General features: G+C 40.8%; 1 protein-coding gene across 1 annotated transcript in view; it reads right to left on the bottom strand.

The window, feature by feature from the left end:
- NR5A1 (nuclear receptor subfamily 5 group A member 1) overlaps window positions 1-23,501 on the bottom strand; it is a 316,186-nt gene that overhangs the window by 239,407 nt on the left and 53,278 nt on the right. Inside the window, exon 4 of the mRNA XM_082263330.1 lies at window positions 8,019-8,665. Coding sequence (XP_082119456.1) covers window positions 8,019-8,665 — 647 coding nt within the window. The remainder of the gene's footprint in view (window positions 1-8,018; window positions 8,666-23,501) is intronic.

Genomic DNA, 23,501 nt, shown 5'->3' with positions numbered 1-23,501 from the left:
TATTTTAGGCAGGGCTTTTTTTCTCAGAGAATAGGTGCAGGTACTCCCCTCTTCTGACTCACCCCCTTGTCCCCACTCCCTACCCACCTCCGAGTGCTGTACGTTGGTTCCACCCTCTGCCCACCTCCCAGTACCCCCCTTTTAGAGAAAACAGAACCAAGTATCATGTTTTGGCTCTAGGTAATTTGTATGGAATTTGTTAATGATAACTAGAAAAGCAGTAAAATAGATTCCCTGGAATCAGCACAATAGACCCCCCCCAACAATAGATCCCCCCAGCAGCAATAAATCTTCCCCCGCAACAATAGAAAAAACAGTAAAATAGATCCCCTGCAATCAGCAACAATATACCCCCAACAACAATAGCCCCCTGGCAACAAAAAAAATCCTCCCCTGGAACAATCGCCCCCCCCCCCCCCCAATAAATCCTCCCCTGCAACAATCGCCCCCCCCTCAATAAATCCTCCCCTGCAACAATAGACCCCCCCAACAACAATAGCCCCCCAGCAACAATAGTTCCCCCAAGCAACACTAAATCCTCCACTGCAAAAAAAGCCCCACCCACAACAAAATGCCCACCAGAAACAATAGATTCACCCCAGCAACAATATATCCCCCAGCAGCCAGCATCAATAGGCCCTTCAGCTCACCCCACTTGCCCCAGCACCCCTTTGCCATTGCATACATTCAGACTGGAGGTGCCGGAACTGCATTCCCCCGCGTTCCCGCTGAAAAAAAGCCCTGATTTTATGGTGTCATTTGACATATAGCAATGGCATGTTTGAGCAATATATAATTTAAGTGACAACTTTGTGTAAAAAAAAAAAGTATATATATATATATATATATATATATATATATATACTTTTGTCATATTCCCGAAACTTGTGGCAAAATATAAAATATTCCATGAACTCAACATGCCTCTCAGCAAATATCTGGGAGTGTCTACTTTCCAAAATGGGGTAATTTCGGGGGGGGTATGGGTTGTGCTATTTTGACATTTCAGGGTCTCCGAAACTGTGATAGGTAATGAGGAAGTAAAATAAGCGATTTATGCCCATTATTAGCCACACATCACCCACTCTTTTAACCCCTTGAAGACCAACCTTTTTGTTTACATGAAAAAATTATTTTTTTTTTACTAGAAAATTACTTTGATATCCCAAACATTATACATTTTTTTAAAGCAGAGACCATACAGAACAAAATGGTGGGTTTTTTGTCACATGGTATTTGCGCAGAGATTTTCCAAACGCAATTTTTTGGGAAAAATTTTTTTTTTCAATTTTAATGCACAAATACACTATATATTGGCCAATTGTTTGGCAAAATATAAAAGATGATACTATGCCAAGTACATAGATACCAAACATGACATGCTTGATGTAGCACCCTACTAGATAGAGCAACCTGAGGAAAAACAGAAAAACAGTGTCCGTGAGTAGCAGGGAGCTTGCCAGGGGTCTGCCCAGGAAGGGGACCACTCCGGTGAGAGTCAGTGGACAGGGGCTAGCACACACAGCAAGTAAGAAAGGGGGTGCTAAGTTAGACTCTGAAGAGTAACCTAAAGCAGAGTTCACTTTCTATATCTCCACTTCAGTGGCAAGGTGAAGCAGCGGCCTTGCGGCACACACTACCGTTAGATGTCCTGAGGATTTGTGCATAGTTCTTAAGTTGGAATATCCCACTCATCCCTTCTCCCATGCCAGTTCCAAATAAAATCCAAAAAAACAAATCCCCTGGACTGTTCATTGACTGAGCCAAGGACTTAAAGTGATAAGTTTAACAGACTGTTGCTATGGGTAACCCAGGGGAATCCATTCTCAGCAGCTCCTAAGGGGGAAGTGCTACATTTAAAATTGTGCACGCCCGTGCAGCGACAACAAACTACGTACATTTTTAAAGCTTTTACAGGTTACCACTTTAAATTTAGAGTAGGCCTACTACAAGAATTATTGCCCTCGATCTGACGTTCGCGGCTATACCTCACATGTATGCTGCCATTGCTGTTTACATATGACACCAGACCGATGCAAACACGGGGGGGGACAGGGGTGCTTGAATTTTTTTTTTTTTTTTTTTTATTTTGCTTTTTTAATTTTATTTTGACACCTTCCCTTTCATTTATTTTTTTTATCATTTTTATTGTTATCACAGGGAATTTAAATAGGGGGCTTTCATACTCCTGATCTCTCGCCTGCCCTTAAAGCATCTGACCACACCAAGATTGGTGTGATAAGATGCTATCCCAATTTACCAATGGTGCTGTTTATATCTGGCGAAACCGAAGTCATGAAATGCTCATAGCTTCCGGTATCTTAGGCCATACAGATGATTGGAACCATTCTGGTCTCCAATCAGCTTTATGTTCAGCTGACAGAACCACCAGCTGCAGTCTCAGGTTACCCGGTGGGACAGGAGAGCCCGAGAAAACCATGGAAGGCGGTGGGAGGGGGGAGGGAGTCCCCTCCTACTTCTTGTAAAAGCAGTATAGCAGCTAATTATCTGCTCTGATTGCTTTTACATGAAAGCTGTACCAAGATGATGCCTAAATCTGCAGGCATCATTCTGGTATGCAAAATACACACAAAGATCCTGGCGCTGTGATCTGGTAAGTCAGATGACCCAAAGGACTGTCTGATGGAACTGAATAGAATAAACAACCATGTGTGGGTAAAAAATGGCCATCCTGGTATGACTACTCAAAGTCCAGCGAAGTATCAGTACATTGCTGGTCCTTGTTTGGCATATATTGTAAGGTTCTTTTTTTTCATGCAGCCTGTGGGGTGAATGAAAAAAGAGAACCTAACAGTTTCCTCCATTCACATCGATCAATGTGGATGCCCACCATTAGACCTCCCAGAATTCACCCACTTCTAATGATGGGCATACATGCAATGTTCTTTTTTTTCGTTCAGCCTATTCCTACATTCAAATCGATTGATGTGGATGAAGAAATCTCTGCCAAGAAAAGTGTTAAAAAATATATGGTGAAGCATAGGGGAGATATGCCCTCTGTGTCCACCCCATCCCCAATGCTTCACGATATTTGCTCTTTTCTTCAACTGCGGTGGTGAAATTACCTCCTACAGCAGTGGTCCTCAACTCCGGTCCTCGGGGCCCACGAACAGGGCAGATTTTAAGTATTACCTTGGGGAGATGCAGACTAGAACACTGCAATCACTGAGCAGCAAATGAGATCACCTGTGATGTAATTTAGTTATCTTGCAAACCTGGCCTGTTAGTGGGCCCCGAGGACCGGAGTTGAGGACCACTGTCATACAGTACTGCAATCAATGATTTACGTATCTGCTGAGAGCAAATGTTGCTGTCAAAATAAACAAATCAGTGCTGCAGCTGATGAGTGTACCTGCAAAGCAAACAATGGTAAACAATAAAACACAGTAACAATAAAACATTACAATATAATAGTATACAGTTCAGTAAAACAGTAGAATGGTGGTATCTGCAAAGCAAACTATGGTTACAATGAAAAACAGTAACAATAAAACATTACAGTATAACAGTATATTATAACGTGCAGTAAAAGAGTAAGAACAGAAAAATAACTCAATAAAACTATTTTTGGCTTTTTTATTTTTTAATTTTTTAGAATATTTTTAAAAAAATGTATTTTGTGTAACTTTTTTTGTAACTGTAAAAAAAACTTTAAACCTTCCAGGCTAGGGTCTCTCAAAATGCGATAGCCATCTAACATCTTTTGAGACCCTGTGTGAAAGTGTGCCCTAGACTGTGCTGTACTGTACCCTATACTAGTACTCTACTAGTGTGTGGTAGTGATAGAAACATTCCCAGATGCAGAGATCAGGTTGGCCAGGACAGGAGGGACAATAATAGCGGGTGTCACGCCTATATCTGCATTTTTTACAGACACAACATCTTCTTTGGGGTGTTCTTTGGGTAGGGATACTAGGAAGGACATCTAGAAAATGCCTCTCATGCACCCGACTCACTGCATCTGGATTGTGAATTTAGTGCACAGCACCTTCTGTATACAGAAGGGCTGTGATGACCTCTATCTGGAATTTAAGGAAGGATCCACACTTTTTTGTACCAGCATCTGGCCACTTAAGTATGGTGCATTCATCTGGTCGTTGAAGTCCACCCCTCCCATGTTAAGGTTGTATTTGTAGACACAGAGGGGCTTCTCAACAAAACACCTGTCACAGTTGCAATTTGGACTGTTGTATTTGCGTGAATGGAAGACAGAACAAAAACATTCTGTGTGTCCCTCCACTTCACTGGAAGCAATTTATTACACTTCAAGCAGACTTTCTCCCCCATTCTAAGTCGGGATTCTACAAGCTGTTGTGGGGAAGCCCCAGCGATTAGGTCTCACGTTGCCACATGCGCCAATTCCAGAATCAAAAAGATGACTAAAAGTCGCTTGTGTAATAATTGTCCACGTATAAATGGTACCCCTTTCTGAATAAGGGTGACACGAAGTCCCAAACAATCTTGCCGCTGATCCCTATGTAGTCTGGGCAGTTGGGGGGCTCCACATTGCTATTTTTTCCCTCGTAAATCTGGAAACTACATGTGTAGCCTGTTGCCCTGTCACAGAACTTATACATCTTGACCCCATATCTTGCAGGCTTGCTGGGGAGGGACTGTTTGAAAACAAGGCGGCCAGAAAATTTAATCAGGGACTCATCAACGCAGACAGCTTGTTGGGGCGTATACAAGGCTTTTTTGGTTGAAGTGATTTACGAGGGCCAAATTTTGTGGAGTCGGTCATATCCAGCATCACCCCGAGGACGACAAAGTTCATTGTCATTGAAAGGCATGAACCATAAGATTTGCTCGTCTCTAGTCCTAGCCATGGCAGCAGAGAACAAGGGCATATTATTAATTGGGACAGTGGACCAATATGACCACAAATCATTCTTCTTAGTAATGCTCATGAGGAGGGATAGGCCCAGAAAGGTTTTAAATTTGGAAACAGTGATACGTTTCCACGCAAATTCTCTGACAAGGGTCAAATTTGGATTTGCGGCGATTAATTAATCGGCATATAAACTGCTTTGGTCCACAATATATCTGTACAGATCTTCAGTGAAAAACAGCTCATAAAAACCTAGGGGAGTAAAATCGGCTAGTTCCACCTGAATTCTGGGCTGGCCATCGAATGAGGGAAGTACGGGCGCTGCAGAGGTTGTGTGGGCTCCCAATAAGGATTTGCAAGTGCATCAGGAAGGACACTATGGGCTCTACGGGCCTGTCTTCGAATTCTTGGCTGTGGGACACTACTAGCGCTAGCCATTGCACCAGCTTGAACTACAGTTATGGGACTCGCTACACCACCAAGTGTTACTGCAGTGCAGGTTTGACTTTGACCAGGATGTACTAGGCCACTGGTGCTTGCCAGTTCACCAGAAGATTGATCGGTACTAGTACACGAGAATTAACACTGACAATTTATTATAACCTAAAAACTAGAAACAGTCTCCTTAGTGGTTCAATGGCACTGCTTGATATTATCACTTAAGGCCCTGAAGAAGGGGGCTGTATTCCTTTTCTAATCCCCAATTAAGTCCAGAACTTAAATTGACACTAAACACACCTTTTAACCTCTTTTAGACTGTCCACCGCAGTTATACTGCGGCAGGCAGTCCCTCCTGCGCAAAACGAAGTAGGTATACATCGGTCGCACGCCTACAGCTAGGGGGCGACCGCACGCCCCCGCAGCGGCGCCCTCCCACCCCCACTTGTCAGCGGGGACTCCAATGGCTCTGATTGCGGTCTGACACCCGCAATCTCCGCTGAGAGAGAAGAACGGTCAGCTGTTGTAAACACAGCTGACCATTCTTCTCTCTGGAATGATCACAGAGTACCTGTGATCCTTCTATATAGGGTCACAGGTCTCTATGATCATTTAACAAGCCCCCCCAACACAGTTAGAAACACGCCCCCTAGGTACACATATAACCCCTTGATCACTTACTGTGTTAACCCCTTCCCTGCCAGTGTCATTATTACAATAACAGTGCATATTTTTAGCACTGATTACTGTATTAATGTCACTGATCCCCCCAAAAGTGTCAAAAATGTCAGTCGGGGGTCCGATCTGTCCGCCGGAATGTCGCAGTCCCGCTAAAAGTCGCAGATCGCCACCATTACTAATAATAAAAAAATGGCGTAAATCTTTCTCGTAGTTAGTAGACGTGATAACTTTTGCGCAAACCAATCAAAATACGCTTTTTTACCAAAAATATGTAGCAGAAAACAAATTGGCCTAAAATGTTTAAAACATTTTATTTTTTAAATTTTTATTTTTGAGAGTGTTATATAGCAGAATGTGAAAAATATTGTTTTTTTTTTTTTTTTTTCAGAATTGTCGCACTTTTTTGTTTATAGCGCAAAAAATAAAAATTGCACTGGTGATCAAATACCACCAAAAGAAAGCTCTATTTGTGGGGGGAAAGGGACATCAATTTTATTTTGGTACAGTGTCGCACGACCGTGCAATTGTCCGTTACAATAACGCAGTGCCGAATCGCAAAAAAATGGCCTGGTCATTAAGGGGGTAAAATCTCCTGGTCCTTCACTGGTTAAACAACAATGTTGGAAACTAGGTATTCATTGGTCATATATGCTGTGCCTCATTTAAAGCCCCAGGACAAATAAATTAGTTGTATGGAGATATTAACCACTTGCGGACCGCCCCACGCAGATTTACTGCAGAATCACAAAAAATGTCCTGGTCATTAAGGGGGAAAATCCTTCCGGTCCAGAAGTGGTTAATTTACATTATCCTTTCTCTTTCTGTATGTGGATGATGGCACTGTAATTATTTTAATTTAAAAAATCTAAGTACCCTCTGTCCTAATCCATATACAGCTGTCACCAACTCTTTACCAGCCTGTCTGTAGGGAAACAGTGGCAGGAGTAGCTTCTAGTTCTTAAGGTCACATGTTCAAAATAAATAGAAAAACAGGTTTTTAAATACAGAGTAATAATAAATAATTGATATCAATAAACGGTTTTAAATTGACAAGTATGTATTTGAAATAAAATCTTTATTATTTTTTGGCAATAACATGGTATGAGAGGACTTCTGCCAGTCACAAGCTGAGTCACGCCCCTCCAGCCTGTGTCTGAGAATACCAGGGAGGTGAAGCCTCCATAAATCAAGATGCTATATCATAACCCCATTGTGCTTAGCTGGATAGTGGACATGGAGGAGGAGGGAGGAAGTTGGCTGTCATTTACTACTGTGCATATGTCTACATGTGTAACTCTATAGTCACATGGGCTGCTCATATCTGCTCAGGATAGACATACACTGAAAACTGAGCATGTGCAATAGCTGCCAACACATCTCTGCAACATCTCCAACTGCAGTGGGGACATGGACAGAAGGGGGAGACAGAGAACAGCAGGATCAACCAGGTTTTTTGCAGAATACAGAAAATGAATCCCATAGTGACTGACTAAGTGTGAACAGCATGTAATACAACATTTATTGATAGTTTTTAGTGATGTGGGTTTAATGACACTTTATGTTTTCTGCATATGACACTGAAGGCATTCCTAATCTCAAACATACAAGTTTACAGCCTGGGGAGCCAACATCCTGCATGGTACACCCACTAAAAACCTTCACCTGGTCCTATCAACCATACATCAGAAAGCCTCCAAGTTGGAGCTCTGAATTTTATAAAAACAGACCATAAATCCCATTCAGCCCTGCAACACACATAGATTTTGTAACAGGTAGAATAAGAAATTCAGATTTTTATTTTGACCTTCTGGACCAGTAGTGCTTTAGAGTCTAAATAAAAACCCTCTGCACACTACTTTATACCCTTGCATATTTATAGCAAAACAGGCATACCCAGGCAACCAACCTTTTTAGGAGGTGGTTAGCATTGTTGTCTATCAATCGCTTTGATTATATTTGTACTTTAATGAATCAGCAGTGCACCTTAACGACATGCAAAAAAAAAAAATGTTAAATAAGAATAAACTGTTAAAATAAGAAATGCAATTACCTCCAGTTCTTTAAAGTAAATACAGCTTCGAGCCCACTCTACTATGGAGAATAGAGTCTGGTCAGCCATCTTGCACATCAAACCAAACATGCTGAGTTTTTCATGTCTGCTCTTATTCTGCTCTTGCTGTAGGCAAGATATTATCCTTGCCTTGATCTGAGGTTCATCGGGCTCTAGTTGCAATAACTTAAGGATCGCTTCAGGAATGTCTGGTGGAGAAGTGCTGGTGTAGGCTTCAGGATATACATAACCTCCTGCAGTGGATGGGTCATGAACATTTGAATAGTGATCGGGGTATTCGGATTTGATAGTGCGACTTTGAAATGAAGAATAATGATAGCTTGACAATTGAGCGTGGTTAGGCAAAGTCATTCCAATTGGAGGAGGACCATAAGAACCTCGATCGTATTCAACTGGTGTCATGGGAGCTGGGTTTGAAGGCAAGTTCTTAGACACAGGGTGGATAGTATGAATGTTAGTGGCAATTGAGTAGTCTGTTTGGACTGGGGATACGATCTGGGGAACTGTTTCCATCTTTATACCATTGGCACGTATAAGAGCTTTCTTCTGCTGCTTTAAGGCACGATCCCGTTTATACATGGGGCCAAACTTGTTGCGTCCTCCTCGCATTCGGTCAGCACGCACAGCTATTGAAGAAAGAGCAAAAGAGGCTTTACTGCCAGTAGTACAAGAAATTAATGAATTCAACATTTAAGACAAAACCACAAGAAAAACACAAGATGTAGCCAATTCTTAGTTACTGTATTTTCTATTTAAGCATACTGTATATGTTTTATCCAATGATAACAAATTCCAAGGGGTTTAGGGCAGGTTTGGAACAAACTGTTCCGCTTTAGTTTCTGTTCAATGTAACTCCAAAAACGACATGCCCATTTAATGAAACATTCCCAACATGCCCTTAAAGTTGGCCTAAACTATGAAAATCTAAAATGATACACGTGATGTGTGACGGTACTCACCATCACTGGGAGTGAAAGACAGATACTTAATGGTTTGGATTGCTTCAAGTGGGACAGTAATATTTGTCAGCATTATATATGAAGATTTAATCCCACTTTACACTGTGAGACCTATAGCCTGTTACCATGAAGTCTGACTCCCAAATAATCATAGCAATACGTAGATGTGTATTCCATGTACTTCAATGTAGGAGACGAACAGACTGTCATTGGCAGTCTTGCCCTATTGTCTATCTATTGAGGTGGAATGTGGATTGTGTTAAGTCTGTCTGTCCCATTGTTAAATGTTAATGAGCCCACGCTGTTCTGTCCAGATGGCTGGATAATTAGTTCAGGTTAATTATGTTTCTGTATACAATTTCATCTGCATATGATAATGTAATCAGGCAACCCCTGAACTGCGTGTGGTAATCTGATCAGGAGGGGGAGGTCTATGCTGTATATATATTCTGTGGGATTGTTCAATAAAAGTAGTGATTCCAGTACAAGCTAAATTGTTGGCTAGCTTTGTATGAGGGCAGCTGGGAAAATCTGGTACATATGTTCACGACTTCAAGGAAGTCGTATAGTGACTGAAGACCACAAGCACAGTGTGGGTCGGCGGTTCCGTTATATGATGCAATCTGTCAATGGCATTAACACAGCAGCTTTTCTCAAGCCAGCCTTTCTACCTCTCATAACATATTTTTATTACTTGTTATTTTTTACACATTCTTTAACATGCTAAACTGTGCGGGAAAAGCTTTACAGTGGTTTGGGCAAACCATTTAACTTAGACAAGAGTACCTAACAACATTCATATGAATATTCTCTTTTTTCTTTTTATGAATATGAAAGAAAAAAAAAACTGTTGATATATCTACTTAAAAAGTGTTAGCTAGAGTTAGGCTGGCCATAGACTAGTCAGTTTTTTTTTTCGTACAACCCAGCATCAGAATACACTGATCAGTGCTGCAACCTATTGCCTGCGTTGTTGATTGTGGGGAAAAAATATTAACAGGGTGGTTGAACAGAAGTTGATCTGTAGGTCAACCTCTGTTTAACCACGGTGGCCTCACAAGGATTGGAATTTTGCTGGTCCCTGCTGAACTGGCCAAATGTAGATCCATGTATGGCCAACTTTAGACTTTATTTCTTTTTTTTCCCTATTTAACCACTTCAGCTCTGGAAGTTTTAATCCCCTTCATGACCAGGCCATTTTTTTGGGATACAGCACTGCGTTATTTTAACTGACAATTGAGCGGTCGTACGACACTGTATCCAAATAAATTGTATGTACTTTTTCTTTTTTCCCATAAATAGAGCTTTCTATTTAATCACCTTAGCAGGTTTTTATTTTTTTGCACTATAAACAAAAAATGGCCAACATTTTTTTTAAAAAACAATATTTTTTACTTGCAATAAAACATATCCAATAAAAAAAATGTAAAATAAAAAACCAAATTTCTTCATCAATTTAGCCCAATAAGTATTCTGCTACATATTTTTAGTAAAAAAAAATCAAAAAGAATATATTGATTAGTTTGCACAAAAGTTATAGCATCTGCAAGCTATAGGCTATATTTATGAAGTTTTTATTAAATTTATTTTTTACTAGTAATGGTGGCGATCAACAACTTATAGCGGGACTGCGACATTACAGTGGACAAATTGGACACTAAGGGGTTGATTTACTAAAGGCAAGTATACTATACCCTTTGGAAAGTGCAGTTTCACTCTGCAAGTACAGTTGCTCCAGACCTTAGCAAATTAGCAGAAGCTCTGCTGACTCCCATCATCCAGTCATGTGCAAGCAAAAATGCTGTTTTTTATATTTTCCTTGCACGTGATTGAGTATTGTTTGCAAAGTGAAGCTTTACCTCATTTACTAAACTCTGGAGCAACTGCACTTTGTAAATCAAACCCTAAGTGCCACTTTTTTTGGGAACCAGTGACATGAATACAGTGATCAGTGCTAAAAATATGCACTGTTACTGTACTAATGACACTGGCAGGGAAGGAATAAGGAATAAATGTGTGCCTAAAATGTGCTTGGTTACTGTGTGGGATGTTCTTGTACTATGGAAAGGCAGGCAGAGATCCATGTTCCTGCTTTGCAGAAACACAGGATCACTACCTTCCCTACTGACAGAACGGCGATTTGTCTTGTTTACATAGGCAGACCACCTTTGTGCTTCTGTCCCTAAAGATCAATAGGTCCCGTTCCAATGACAGCGGGAGCAGGTTGACGGTGGTGCTTTGCAGACCCGAAAGTGCAGGATCATGCATAGGTATGTGATCCTGCACAGGAGAGCCGCCTTGCCGTCGCATATGTACAGTATATGATTGTCAGGCGGTTAGACCGCCCACCGCATTTATACTGCGGCAGGACGGCCCGGCTGCGCAAAATCACGTACATGTACATGATTTTCTGCAGGGGTTTTCGGAGGCGCAGCAGGAGCCAATCAGCTGGTCCAACAGCCGTGATTGCTGCCGGGACCCGCTGATCGTTCGGTAGAATGACAGAACGGCGGTCTGCCTATGAAAACAAGGCAAACCGCTGTTCTGTCACAGAGGAAGAGAGAGATCAGCTAAGCTGAAACACAGATATCTATTTTCCTCTAGTAAATCCAGCCCTACTACAGTTAGAAAGCAATCCCTAGGAGCACACCTAACCCCTTGATCACCCCCAGTGTCAACCCCTTCCCTGGCAGTGTCATTTATGCAGTGCCAGTGCATGTTTTTAGCACTGATCACTTTATTGGTGTCACTGGTCCCCAAAAAATGTCCCTTAGTGTCAGATTTGTCTGCCGCAATGTCATAGTTCCGCTAAAAATCGCTGATCACCGCCATTACTAGTAAAACAATAAAAAAACGAAAAAGCCCATAAATCTATCCCATAGTTTGTACACTATTTTATGGATGTTGAAATACAGCGCTTACCCTCTAGTTCTATTTATGTGGTAATTTCGCCATCAATTTAAGTATGTGCTTAAATAAAGTGTTGTATATGGTGAGGCGCTATTACCCTTTTAATAGACAAACATTTCAAACCATATAATAAACAATGGATAAAGTGACTACAGTGTAGAGAAAGTGCGAACAAGTGCTTTCAACGTGCAATAAATATGTGCAAATATGCAATGGTTTCCACAGTACATAAATGTGCCAGATGAGGTATCCAAAAAATATTGATTATACAATCACATATATAAAATTCCAATTATTCAAAAAACTCTGTGCAATAGAAAAAAATAAAAATGCAATGTGCAATATTAAAAAGATATGAGTATCATAGTGCAGACATGTTTATTAAGTAAAAAGTGCATGGTACAATTAAAAAAAACTCACATTTAGTAGTGCTTCCAGTAGCACTAACTGTGGAGGCTTTCTGCAAATCAATCAGGAAGCGCTGCTCTTGGCGTGCATTCCGCCTTGCGTTCCACCTAACCGGAAGTGACGTAACCAGAAGTGATGCCGCTCGAGATTAACCACAATGCATTTTGATTGGTATTGCGTCTTTAGGAAGTTAAACTCCGGAGTTAGTCTAGTTTGTAGACGCTGTAACTTTTGCGCAAACCAATCAATATATGCCTATTCGGAGTTGTTTTACCAAAAATATGTAGCAGAAAACATATTGGCCTAAATTGATGAAAAAGTTTGATTTTTAAAAGTTTTTTATTGGGAATGTTTTATAGAAGAAAGTAAAATAACACCAAAAGAAAGCTCTATTTGTGGGGGGAAAAAAAAGATATTTTATTTGGGTACAGCGTTGCACGACCGTACAATTGTCAGTTAAAGCAAAGCAGTGCCATATCACAAAAAATGGCCTGGTCATTAAGGGGATAAAACCTTCCTGGTTAAAGTCCACATGTCCATCCAAGACTACCTTATCCCACAGGGTAACAATGTTTCTATGCAATTTCACCACAGAACAAAGAGTGTTACCTGGAGTGAAAAAATAACATCTACCTGCAAAATGAACAGGTAATAAAATTGTATTAAATAATTATGTTACAGAGAGACTCGTGTGGAAAACAAAATGTGTTAATGAGTGTTACAGACTTTATTATTTATGTCTGATTTTGGCCAGAGTTACATTTTACAATCCACCTGTCATATGAGCAATATGGAGATTGTCATTGTTGATCTCCTTTTAAAAAAGCTAGTTGTGTGTCACTGATCTGTTATAAGCAGCAAGATTTTATAGTCAACGCAACAAAAAAATTCTTATCCCTATTCTTGTTCCAGTGTATTTTCAATGTTGCTCCTGAAATCACTTGAAAAGTCTCTTCCCCTACTGCATGTAAGTCAAACACAAGGCCCGTGGCCTTATGCACCCCCTTGTCTCCACTCCCACCTTGTCTCTGTGGTCAGCAGGAGAGAGGAGGACAGAACTCCTCCTTGAGTTCCTGAACTTCTTCATGCAGCCATAGAGAGGCTCATCTCTGCCCCCCCCCCCCCCCCCTCACCAGTTGACAGCAGAAAGAAGGACATAAGTCCTCCTACAGATCCTGTACCTCTCCGTGCAGCTGCAACACCCTCTTGTCTCTGTCTCAGTTTCAGTATTCAGCAGGCAGCGGACTACAGCCCTCCTCTGATCCTCCTTCTGACCCTGCACTTTCTGCTTCCCAGCACCTCCCCTAGCTTGTTCCTGGCAGCAGCACAAGGTAAGGGGGGTGCACTGTGATGTAAGGGAGGGTGGGGGATTATTTACTTCTGTTAGGGGTGGCCTCTTGACAGCTGATGTAAGTGGGGGGGATACTCTGGACATCTAGTCTTACAGATATAAATAAGCCCTTTGAAGGCAAGCATAATGTGGGCCCCCATTAAAATTAAGTTTGACACCCCTGCCCTACTGTATGATATTTGTTAAAACTTTTTTTTATTAATACATGTTCACCATGGCAATGCCCAACTCCATATGCCTTTTTGACAGTAGTTTGCCTATTAGTCCTAAAAATGGTCAGAATGTATTAAACTGATTCAGCCCCTATAGACTTTATTGGGATTTGCTGCAGGTTCAGGTTCACCAAATTTATACAGGATTCCCCAAACCCTTAGTAAAAAGAACCCAGGCTGATTAAACTCACCAGCACTGGGATGTAACAAGGAATTAAAAAAAAAAAAAAAAAAAAGTATCTTAGAAAAATTAAATAGAAATGGTTATGATAAATCATTTAGTTTGGGTTTACATCTTCAATGTAAAGTCAGAAGTCAAAATAAATGCTGACAGAGTGCATAGCATATAAAGTTGTTAATAAGTATTAGAAGGTGAGTGAAATTTTTTTTTTATTTCCCCAACATTTCATCAAAAATCTGGATATTTCTGTAAAATGTTACAATTGTGACGATATACATTGGAGTCAATAGGAAAAGCAGAACCAGGATGGTATTTGCTGACTGTTTTTAGGTGACAATGAGCTTTAAATAGAACCTGAGGGGTATGGAAAATTCTTTCAATTATCCTGAACTTGTTGCAGCCCCTCAATTAGCCTATTTTTTTTTTTTTTTACGAAAACACGAAAAACAGACTGTGAAAAAAAGCTAAAATAAAGTAAATTCTCAGCAACAGACATAACAGTCAAATATATAATCAAAAGGAAAAATCCACAAATAAAAGGAACACTGAATGAAAAAGGCTAAATAACCCCAAAACACCAATGGTGAAATCAGTACTTTTGCAGCAAAATCTATTTTACAATAAGAATGTCAGCTTGTGAAGTAAGCTTCCTCACACTGCGTGTGTTTAGTGTTTGGTAATTTGTTTAATGTGAATTTAGTGCATTACTAGGTTTTTTTTTTATTTTATTTTTTATACACATGACTATTCAATTGACTTGCTAAGGAAAATACATTTTAAAAAAGTGAGTAAGGCAAAAGTTTATGCTCATAAACCACAGTTCAACCTACAAGGCATAAATTCAAAAACTCAGTGACCACGCTACCGGTATAACCATGCCCTACTGAAGATAATGGGGGCAATTTACTGAAATTTAAAATGGGGGTAGTGATGCGCTTTAAGGTGAAAAAATAAATAAATATAAAGTGCTTGTAATAAACGTGAAAGGAAGAATATTCTGTATAAAAAAAATATATATAGTGTCTCCTTCTATCTGGTGTGTGTCTATATAAATATTCCTGTTGTCAAAGTGCTATGTGCTTCAAGTTTCCATCCCAATAAATTATTAAATAAATAAATGAAAAAACAATACTTCATCAAAATAAAGAATATATGTGATCTCTTATGTGACACACAATTTATCTAAGTGCTCATAAAAAGTGCTGAGTGTTTGCTATATTCCACCTCATGAACAAAGCAATATATAAATAACGTGATAAAAACTGTATTCGATCAGTATAAATATGCAACAATACGATCTTTAAAAAAGTCTATGTAGAAAAAGTCCAAACAATCTTCAAAATTATGTTTCAATCCTTCTCTTATTGTAGGTGATGTTAACATAGATATAGTGACTTTTCTCCTCCACCTTGTGCCACTTCTAGGTGTGCTAAACTCTCACCTCTATTTCAAGGGTTATGTGCCTGTGGTATATCTCCGGGGTAATGATTGTTCCTCTTTCCCCTTATTCTTATTCGGTATCCGATCTTTCTCCAGATATCCAGCGTGGGTTCCTGGTATATAGGGTTCCCTTGGAGTTTCTTCCAATAGTTACCTTGGGGTACGATCTCCTCACACTATCCTCCTTTCTTTCAATCTAATTAAAAAATAGGGCTATCATGGTGCAGTATTATGTACTTTTATTAACCTCACTTCCGGTGTATACAAAAGAAATCACGACCTAAAGATATTGTTAATATAAACAACGCCGCAAAGGTTTTTACAAAACTGGCTATTGGATATTGTAAAATGGCGGAATGAGAACTTCTGCCGCAAGTCTGAAACATCGATCTTCCAAAATGGCGGCTAATTAACTTCCGGCTCCACCGGTATATTAAATACGTCACATCTCGTTATGGGCACTCCCTGAGGAAGTCACATGACGCAACGTGTAGGAGGTACCCGAAACCCGGAAGTGACTTATCGGACGGAACTCGGTTCCCACAGCGTTCGTGTGTTTATCTGTACATGCTGGATACAAGAAGGCTAACTGTAAGTGCATTACCTATTTGTGCCTAATAAAAGTACATAATACTGCACCATGATAGCCCTATTTTTTTAATGAGATTGAAAGAAAGGAGGATAGTGTGAGGAGATCGTACCCCAAGGTAACTATTGGAAGAAACTCCAAGGGAACCCTATATACCAGGAACCCGCGCTGGATATCTGGAGAAAGATCGGATACCAATTAAGAATAAGGGGAAAGAGGAACGATCATTACCCCGGAGATATACCACAGGCACATAACCCTTGAAATAGAGGTGAGAGTTTAGCACACCTAGAAGTGGCCACAGAGGCAGCCTCGGAGGGGATCATCCACTAGTTGTGTTAAATTAGTGCTGGGGGGGGGGGCACGGGAAGGGTGCGGCCGTGTTTTATTACTTATATACCTTAACTATAGTATATATTTTATATGCGGCCCGAGAAAATTACGCTACACTCAATGTGGCCCAGAGAAGCCAAAAGGTTGGACACCCATGGTTTAGATCATAGCATATTTATGTGATAGAATGGCCCAGTCAAAGGCAAGACATAAATCCAATTGAGAATCTGTGGCAAGACTTGAAAATTGCTGTTCACTGATGCACTCCATCCAATTCCACAGAGCTAGAGCTATTGTATTTTCAAAGAAGAATGGGCAAAGTGACACTTTAGATTTGCAAAGCTGGTAAGAGACATGCACAAAAAGACTTGCATCTGTAATTGCAGCAAAAGGCGGTTCTACAAAATATTGACTCAGGGGGGCTGAATACAAATGCACTCCACACTTTTCACATATTTATTTGTAAACAATTTTGAAAAGCATTTATCATTTTCCTTCCACTTCACAATTTTGTGCCATTTCCACTGAGTGGTACGGTTAGGTTCGGTACAGTTCACTATGGTTCGGAGCGGTACACCTTGATCAGGCTTGCGTTTCCATCGCCAACAGTACCCTTACATAATAGGCGTGGTGTAGCCGGAAAGTAGTGAGCAACGTCACTTGATAGGCATGGTGATAGGCCAATCAACCAATCAACGTTCTGCAGAGTGTAGCTCCACCCTGTTGGTTTGGTACTATTGTGCTTGGTACCCCAACAAAAGGGTCCCAAAAAAGTGGTACGGTACGGTTCGGAATTAGGGTACCATTCACAACTTTTGACAATGGAAGCGGCAAAAATTGCATACCGTACCGAACCGAACCGCTCAGTGGAAACTAGGCATTTGTGTTATACTATCTTATAAACTCCCAATAAAATACATTTAAGTTTTTGGTTGTAACATGATAAAATGTGAAAAAATTCAAGGGGTATAAACACTTTTTCAAGGTACTGTAGTTGTTGTTGTCTGTTTATTTAGTAAAAATTCAAAAAAACCCCAGTGGTGATTAAACACCACCAAAAAAAATGTCTAGTTGTGTGAACAAAATGATAAAGGTTTAGTTTGCATACAGTGTTCTATGACTGCGCAATTGTCATTCAAAGTGCGACAGGGCTGAAAGCTGATAATTTGGCCTGCGAAAGAAGGGGTAAAAGTGCCCAGTATTGAAGTGGTTAAAAAGTGGTTATTGGAATGCATCAAGCATCAGGAATACTTCAAGCAATAGACCATCAACTAAAAGGCTGAACAAGGCTGCTAAGTGCAGGAAATGAGCAGTATGCTACACTATCAGTTAATATATAATGGGTTCACAACAAGTTCACTGTACGTAAAGGCATTTTGACTGTGTTATAAATTGAGCAAAATGCATTAAAGTGCTCTAAGAAAAGCTATTGGCAACAGATTGTTATCAGATATTGCTATACGTATAGTAACCATGGCAACCATCTGGAATAACAACCATATCAAAAAAGTAATGAACAAGTAATATTCTGTTTTGCGTATAATGAAATGGTGACAGATTGAAATACCAGACCCTTTTATGGCCAGAAAAAAACTTAATGTAGCACTGGCTACATTAAGGGAGCTGCTGAGTGTGGATTCCCCATAGCAACCGTCTGTAAAACTTATCACTTTAAGACTTGGCTCAGACAATGAATAGTCCAGGGGATTTGTTTTTTTTGTGTTTAATTTTAGAACTTGGATGGGAGAAGGGATGAATGGGATACTCCAACTTGAACTTTCTGAGGACAACTGACTGTAGTGTGTGCGGCAAGGCCGCTGCTTCACCTTGCCACTGAAGTGAAGCAAAAGGTATGTTCCTGAATTAATTTCTCTTCAGGGTCCTATCCTGGCACCCTCTTTCTCACTTCCTGTGCATGCTAGCCCTTGTCCACTGACTCTCCACTGGAGTGGTCCCCTTCCTGGGCAGACCCCTGGCAAGCTTTCCGGTACTCACGGACACTGTTTTTCCCTGGATTGCTCTGCCTTCAGCTCCACTCATCAGTATCCTGCACCTCCTGGCTCAGCATCACACACTTGGTCCACTAGGCCGACTGCCTGTGACCACCTTCCTTGCTGACAGGAGGATAGACAGCCGTCATCCTCCTCCTGGGACCTGGCTTCCCGCCCAAAGACACCCTGTCACATGAGCCCTCGGCTTTTATGACCTATCCCAGAATGTACCACTCTTGTGCCAGCCCACTGGGACAGCCACAAAAGCCTGTGTGTCACTGGCTGGGTTTCCTCCATTGTCCAACAGGCTCTCCCATTGGATGCAGTGGGGACACTCCCTCAGCCCAGTTGAATCACACATGGACACATACAACAGGCAGAACTAACAATCAGGCTCCCCTGATAAGAAGTTGGATCTGCTAAGCTTTTATCCACCTAGCACCTACCTAGGAGGGTGCTACATCAAGAGATTTTTTGAAGCCACAGAATCTGTTTGCAAAAACACTTTTATTTGGTAATTTGTTCATATTAAATAATGAGCATTAGACTCTTTAACGTTAACATTTAATAAAGTGACACAAAGCCAAGCACTAAATAATTCCTGCTCCTTTCTTGGGAGCGCTGCCAAATTCTTGAATCCCCTGAACATCTAGAGCAGCCTTTTTCAACCATGGTGCCGTGGCACCCTGGGGTGCCGTCTGGGATCTTCAGGGATGCCTTGGCAAAATGCAAAAACATTGCCTCAAATTGCCCAAAATTGGCAGCAAGCTGGCAGGGGGGTCTCGCCTGCATTTTTTGTTACACAAGGCCATGGGTTTCCATTTGTGCAGCATCACAACCTTAGGAATTGTGCGAGCCAGCTGCTGTGATTCTAATAAATTAGGATGTCATAAATTGATAAGGAACGCATTGAGCAGTGCCATCTTAAGAGCATTAAAGGGCCCCGGGCAATGCATTGCACTGGGGCCCTGCCTACACAATCACCCACAAGAATAAAAATGTAAATAATTGATAAGGCTATATTTAGTGGTACAGCAGTGCCAGGCTGGGTCCGGTGAACACACACACGGATGGGAGTCAGACTCGAACTGTGTTTTAGGTTGTAACGGAACCGCCGACCCACACTGTACTTGTGGTCTTCCGTCAGTATAAGGCTTCCTTCCAGTCATGAACATATGTACCAGATTTTCCCAGCCACCCTCATACAAAGCTAGCCAACAACTTAGCTTGTACAAGTTTTGGAACATTCTCCTTTATTGAACTGTTTCACACTCAATTTATACACACATGAGCACATCCCCCTCCTGATCAAAATACCATACACAGGTCAGGGGTTACCTGATTACAATATCATATGTTGATGAAATTGTATACAGAAACAGAATTAACCTGAACTAATTATCTAGCCATCTGGACAGAACAATGTGGGCTCATTAACATTTAACAATGGGGCAGGCAGACTTAACCAAATCCACATCCCACCTCAAAACAGACAATAGGACAAGACTGCCAATGACAGTCTGTCCGTCTCCTACATTGAAGTACATGGAATATACATCTACGTATTGCTATGACTATTTATGAGTCAGACTTCATGGCAACAGGCTATAGGTCTCACAGCGTAAAGTGGGATTAAATCTTCATATTTCTTGAGAGATATTGCTGACAAATATTACTGTCCCACTTGAAGCAATCCAAACCATTAAGTATCTGTCTTTCACTCCCAGTGACAGTGAGTACTGTCACATAGGTCTTTTAAATGTAAAAAAATTTGATCTCTGAGTCTGATATGTACCACATTTAAACCTCTAATAATACATATATCTGTCTCAGAGTGGAATAAATATCCAACTATATACCTGGATATTTATATTTACTCCTGCATATAGACATTCAAGAATATTAACTACATTTTACACTAACCTTTTTTTTTAGGTTTTTATCCCATTAGTCGATTAATCTAAACAATAATCGGCCAGCTAATTGATTATGAAAATAATTGTTAGTTGCAGCCCTATTACACTTGCACTAGAAACCAAATCTACCATGTTTATGTTGACTCTCTCCATTTTTTTCTGTCATTGTTGAACTATTCAAGCTCCAGGGATGTCACCATGATCCCTGCTTTACTATCTACAGATAGTCTGGCCCACAACAAGATTAAGGCCACTGAAGTCTACACCTTTGTTTTACATGATTTTGCTTTACAAGATCAGTCAACCTTCAGTCATAACTAAAGTAAGCTGCTATGCTCTATTATCTTTTGTCTTGAGGACTCCGCAGGTGTACTGGTTCTTCTCCTACTCAACCTGAGGTTGTTCCCACCACTTCTGTTACATTCTCAGTGGTTAAAAGTATTTCTGGCTCATTTATTTCATTTCACTCATGGAAGAAAAGTGTGGAGTAAGGAATAGTTAGATCCCTTATCAGATGTTTTTTTTTTTTTTTAAATGTTTGCCCTATCAGGGAGTTTTCTCTTTACTTCACAACAAAAACTAAGAACTTTAACCAAAACGACATAGTTATATAGTCACATAGTAGTTGAGGTTGAATAAGGATGATAGTCCATCCAGTTCAACCTGTGTAGGTGTGTGTGGACATAATCATTTCACATACCTCTGAATATTTTGATCCTTGAGATGTATGTCCAAGAGCCTTTTAAAAGTAGCCATACTCCCTGCAGTTACCACCATTTGTGGTAGAGAATTCCACAATCTTGTAGCCCTTACTGTAAAAAAACCCCATGTAGCCTAAGGTTAAATCGCTTCTCCTCTAACCGCATTGTATGGCCTCGTGTCCTCATGCATTCGTTGCAACTGAATAGTTTTTTTTCTATGGTGAGATCACCGTTGCGGTATTTGGATATTGCTATCATGTCCCCTCTCAGGCATCTCTTCTCCAGGGAGAATAAATCAAGCGATTGCAGACGCTCTTCATAATTAAGGTCCTCCAATCCCCTAATTAGTTTAGTTGCTCTTCTCTGGACTCTCTCCAGCTCCAACACATCCCTTCTTAGGACGGGTGACCAGAACTGGACAGAATACTCCAGATGTGGTCGGACCAGAGTTTTATAAACACTGAGGTGAAATCTATCTTTAGGCAATGGCCACTGGAATGGTATCCCCATCGGTAAAATCTGAGATGTGACTCTCCTCAGTGGGAAAGAAATAAAGGGAGCAATAAAAACAGGAGTTCAAAGAAACTATTATCCCACCCAAGAGCTAAAATATATAAATTGCTAACAAAACATGTTTAAGTAGGGATACACTTTAAAATGAATGAAAAGTCCAAGAGGAATCCACAGTAATTGTGCAGTCCTATAAGCTGAAGCTTAAGTTGGCCATACACTAATATATCTTCGAATAAATAAATCAAAGCACATTTGATATCTTGATAGCTTGATGAATGTTGTTCAAAAGGATTTCAAAGTTTACTTTGATTTTAGCATTCAAATTTGGAATGAATAGACTTTCCTGAATAAAAAACACATTTACTATTAGAAAATTTTAATTTTGAGAACATTTTCCCATTCTGAACTTTCATGAATATTTATTTGACTACAGTACTCATGATGATTAGAAAATGGAACGAACGGGAATACTCTCAAAACCAAAAAACATTTTGCCCATGCTTGCATACCGGCTTTGTGGAAGCAGCAGTCCGCACCGACAGTTACGCAATGACTTGCCAGAGTGAATGAGATTGAACACATGGAAGATCTCACGGTAGCCCTCAGGGGGACGGATGAGGAACATTGGACTAGATGGATGGAGTGGAATCTGTTCTGAGTTTAGGATGGGTGTTTGCTTTACTCTGCTTCTACATAGAGGTTAGATGTCTAAAATTACAATTGTTACTATACTTGCTCTTTACAAAGTGTTGCCTCTTTAGCACCGGTCTCCCGCCCCCCCCCCCCTTTTATTTTTCTTATCCCCCTTGCCCCGCCCTACTATTTCCTCTCTATCCCTCTCTTGCTCAACTTCTTTCCCTTTTTCTTTACCCTCCTTGAAAAATGTAAAATGTTCTGGATGCACACAGACTCCAATGCTTCTTTATAGGGGAATATACCATACCCTTGCTGTTTACAACCTGTATGTTTTAAGCCTAAAAGAGATTGAGTCGCCATTAAGAAAGTCATGCTACTCTCACTGAAGGTTGGAAAATAGCATTTATTGTGTGCAATTACTATGGTATATTACATTCCAGGATGTTCTCTGTCTTTTACAATGGGCATTTATGTTAAACGTATTGTTGGAGAATTTGTAGATTACATAACTAAAGTATGTACTTTGTATCTGTGAAGTATCTGTTTAAATAAAAAAATTGAGAAAAAAAAAAAACACCAAAATTTTGAACAAAAGTCTACTAGTGTATGGCCAGATTTAGAGATCTAATTTCCATACAGATAATGAGCCATTAAAGGCTAACTCCACCTTTATGACCATGCTTCATGTTACACCCATATTTAGGTCCACAGCACCCACCCTCAAATTGCCCCCCCTGCAACAGAGAGGCTGTAGTTCTCAAGGAACCACAAAAGCAGTGCTGTCACCGCATCTGCAGTCCATTGATACTTCCACCTCTACCGTAAAGCTGAGATTGAGGAAGAGTCTGCAGGAGCCAAAACATTGCATCCACGATCAGTGGCGGAGCCAGAGGGCTAGCTGGGGTGGCAATTGCCACCCCAGACAAAGTCCTTGCCACCCCTGTTGCCACCCCGCTCGCGCTCGCTGAAAATATACGCTCATAAATAATATTAGAATGAGTGGGCGGGCGCCTGCAGCTAGTTCTCGAGATGAGGAGATGAGCTGAATGACTGACTGTGATTCTTGTCTGAGCGCGGTGAGCAGCAGCAGCGGGCGGCGCCGTGAGCGGCTGCACAGCTAACCAATCATGCGTGCCTGCACACCTGATTGGTTCGCTGTGCCGCTACTCATGACGTGATTGGTTCGCCTGTGTGTGTGAGAACTAGCTGCGGGCCGGCATGTCACGTGGCGGGATGGATTCTTCTTCACTTCTTCTACCTGACCTGTAACCGTTAGGTAAGTCTCTCTGGTGGTGGACGGTCTCTGCATGAACTCTTCTAAT

This window comes from Pelophylax lessonae, assembly GCF_965119305.1.
Source record: "Pelophylax lessonae genome assembly, chromosome: 7".
Taxonomy (NCBI): Eukaryota; Metazoa; Chordata; class Amphibia; order Anura; family Ranidae; genus Pelophylax; species Pelophylax lessonae.
The sequence above is the reverse complement of the archived record's forward strand: the minus strand, read 5'-3'. Positions and strand labels throughout refer to the sequence as shown.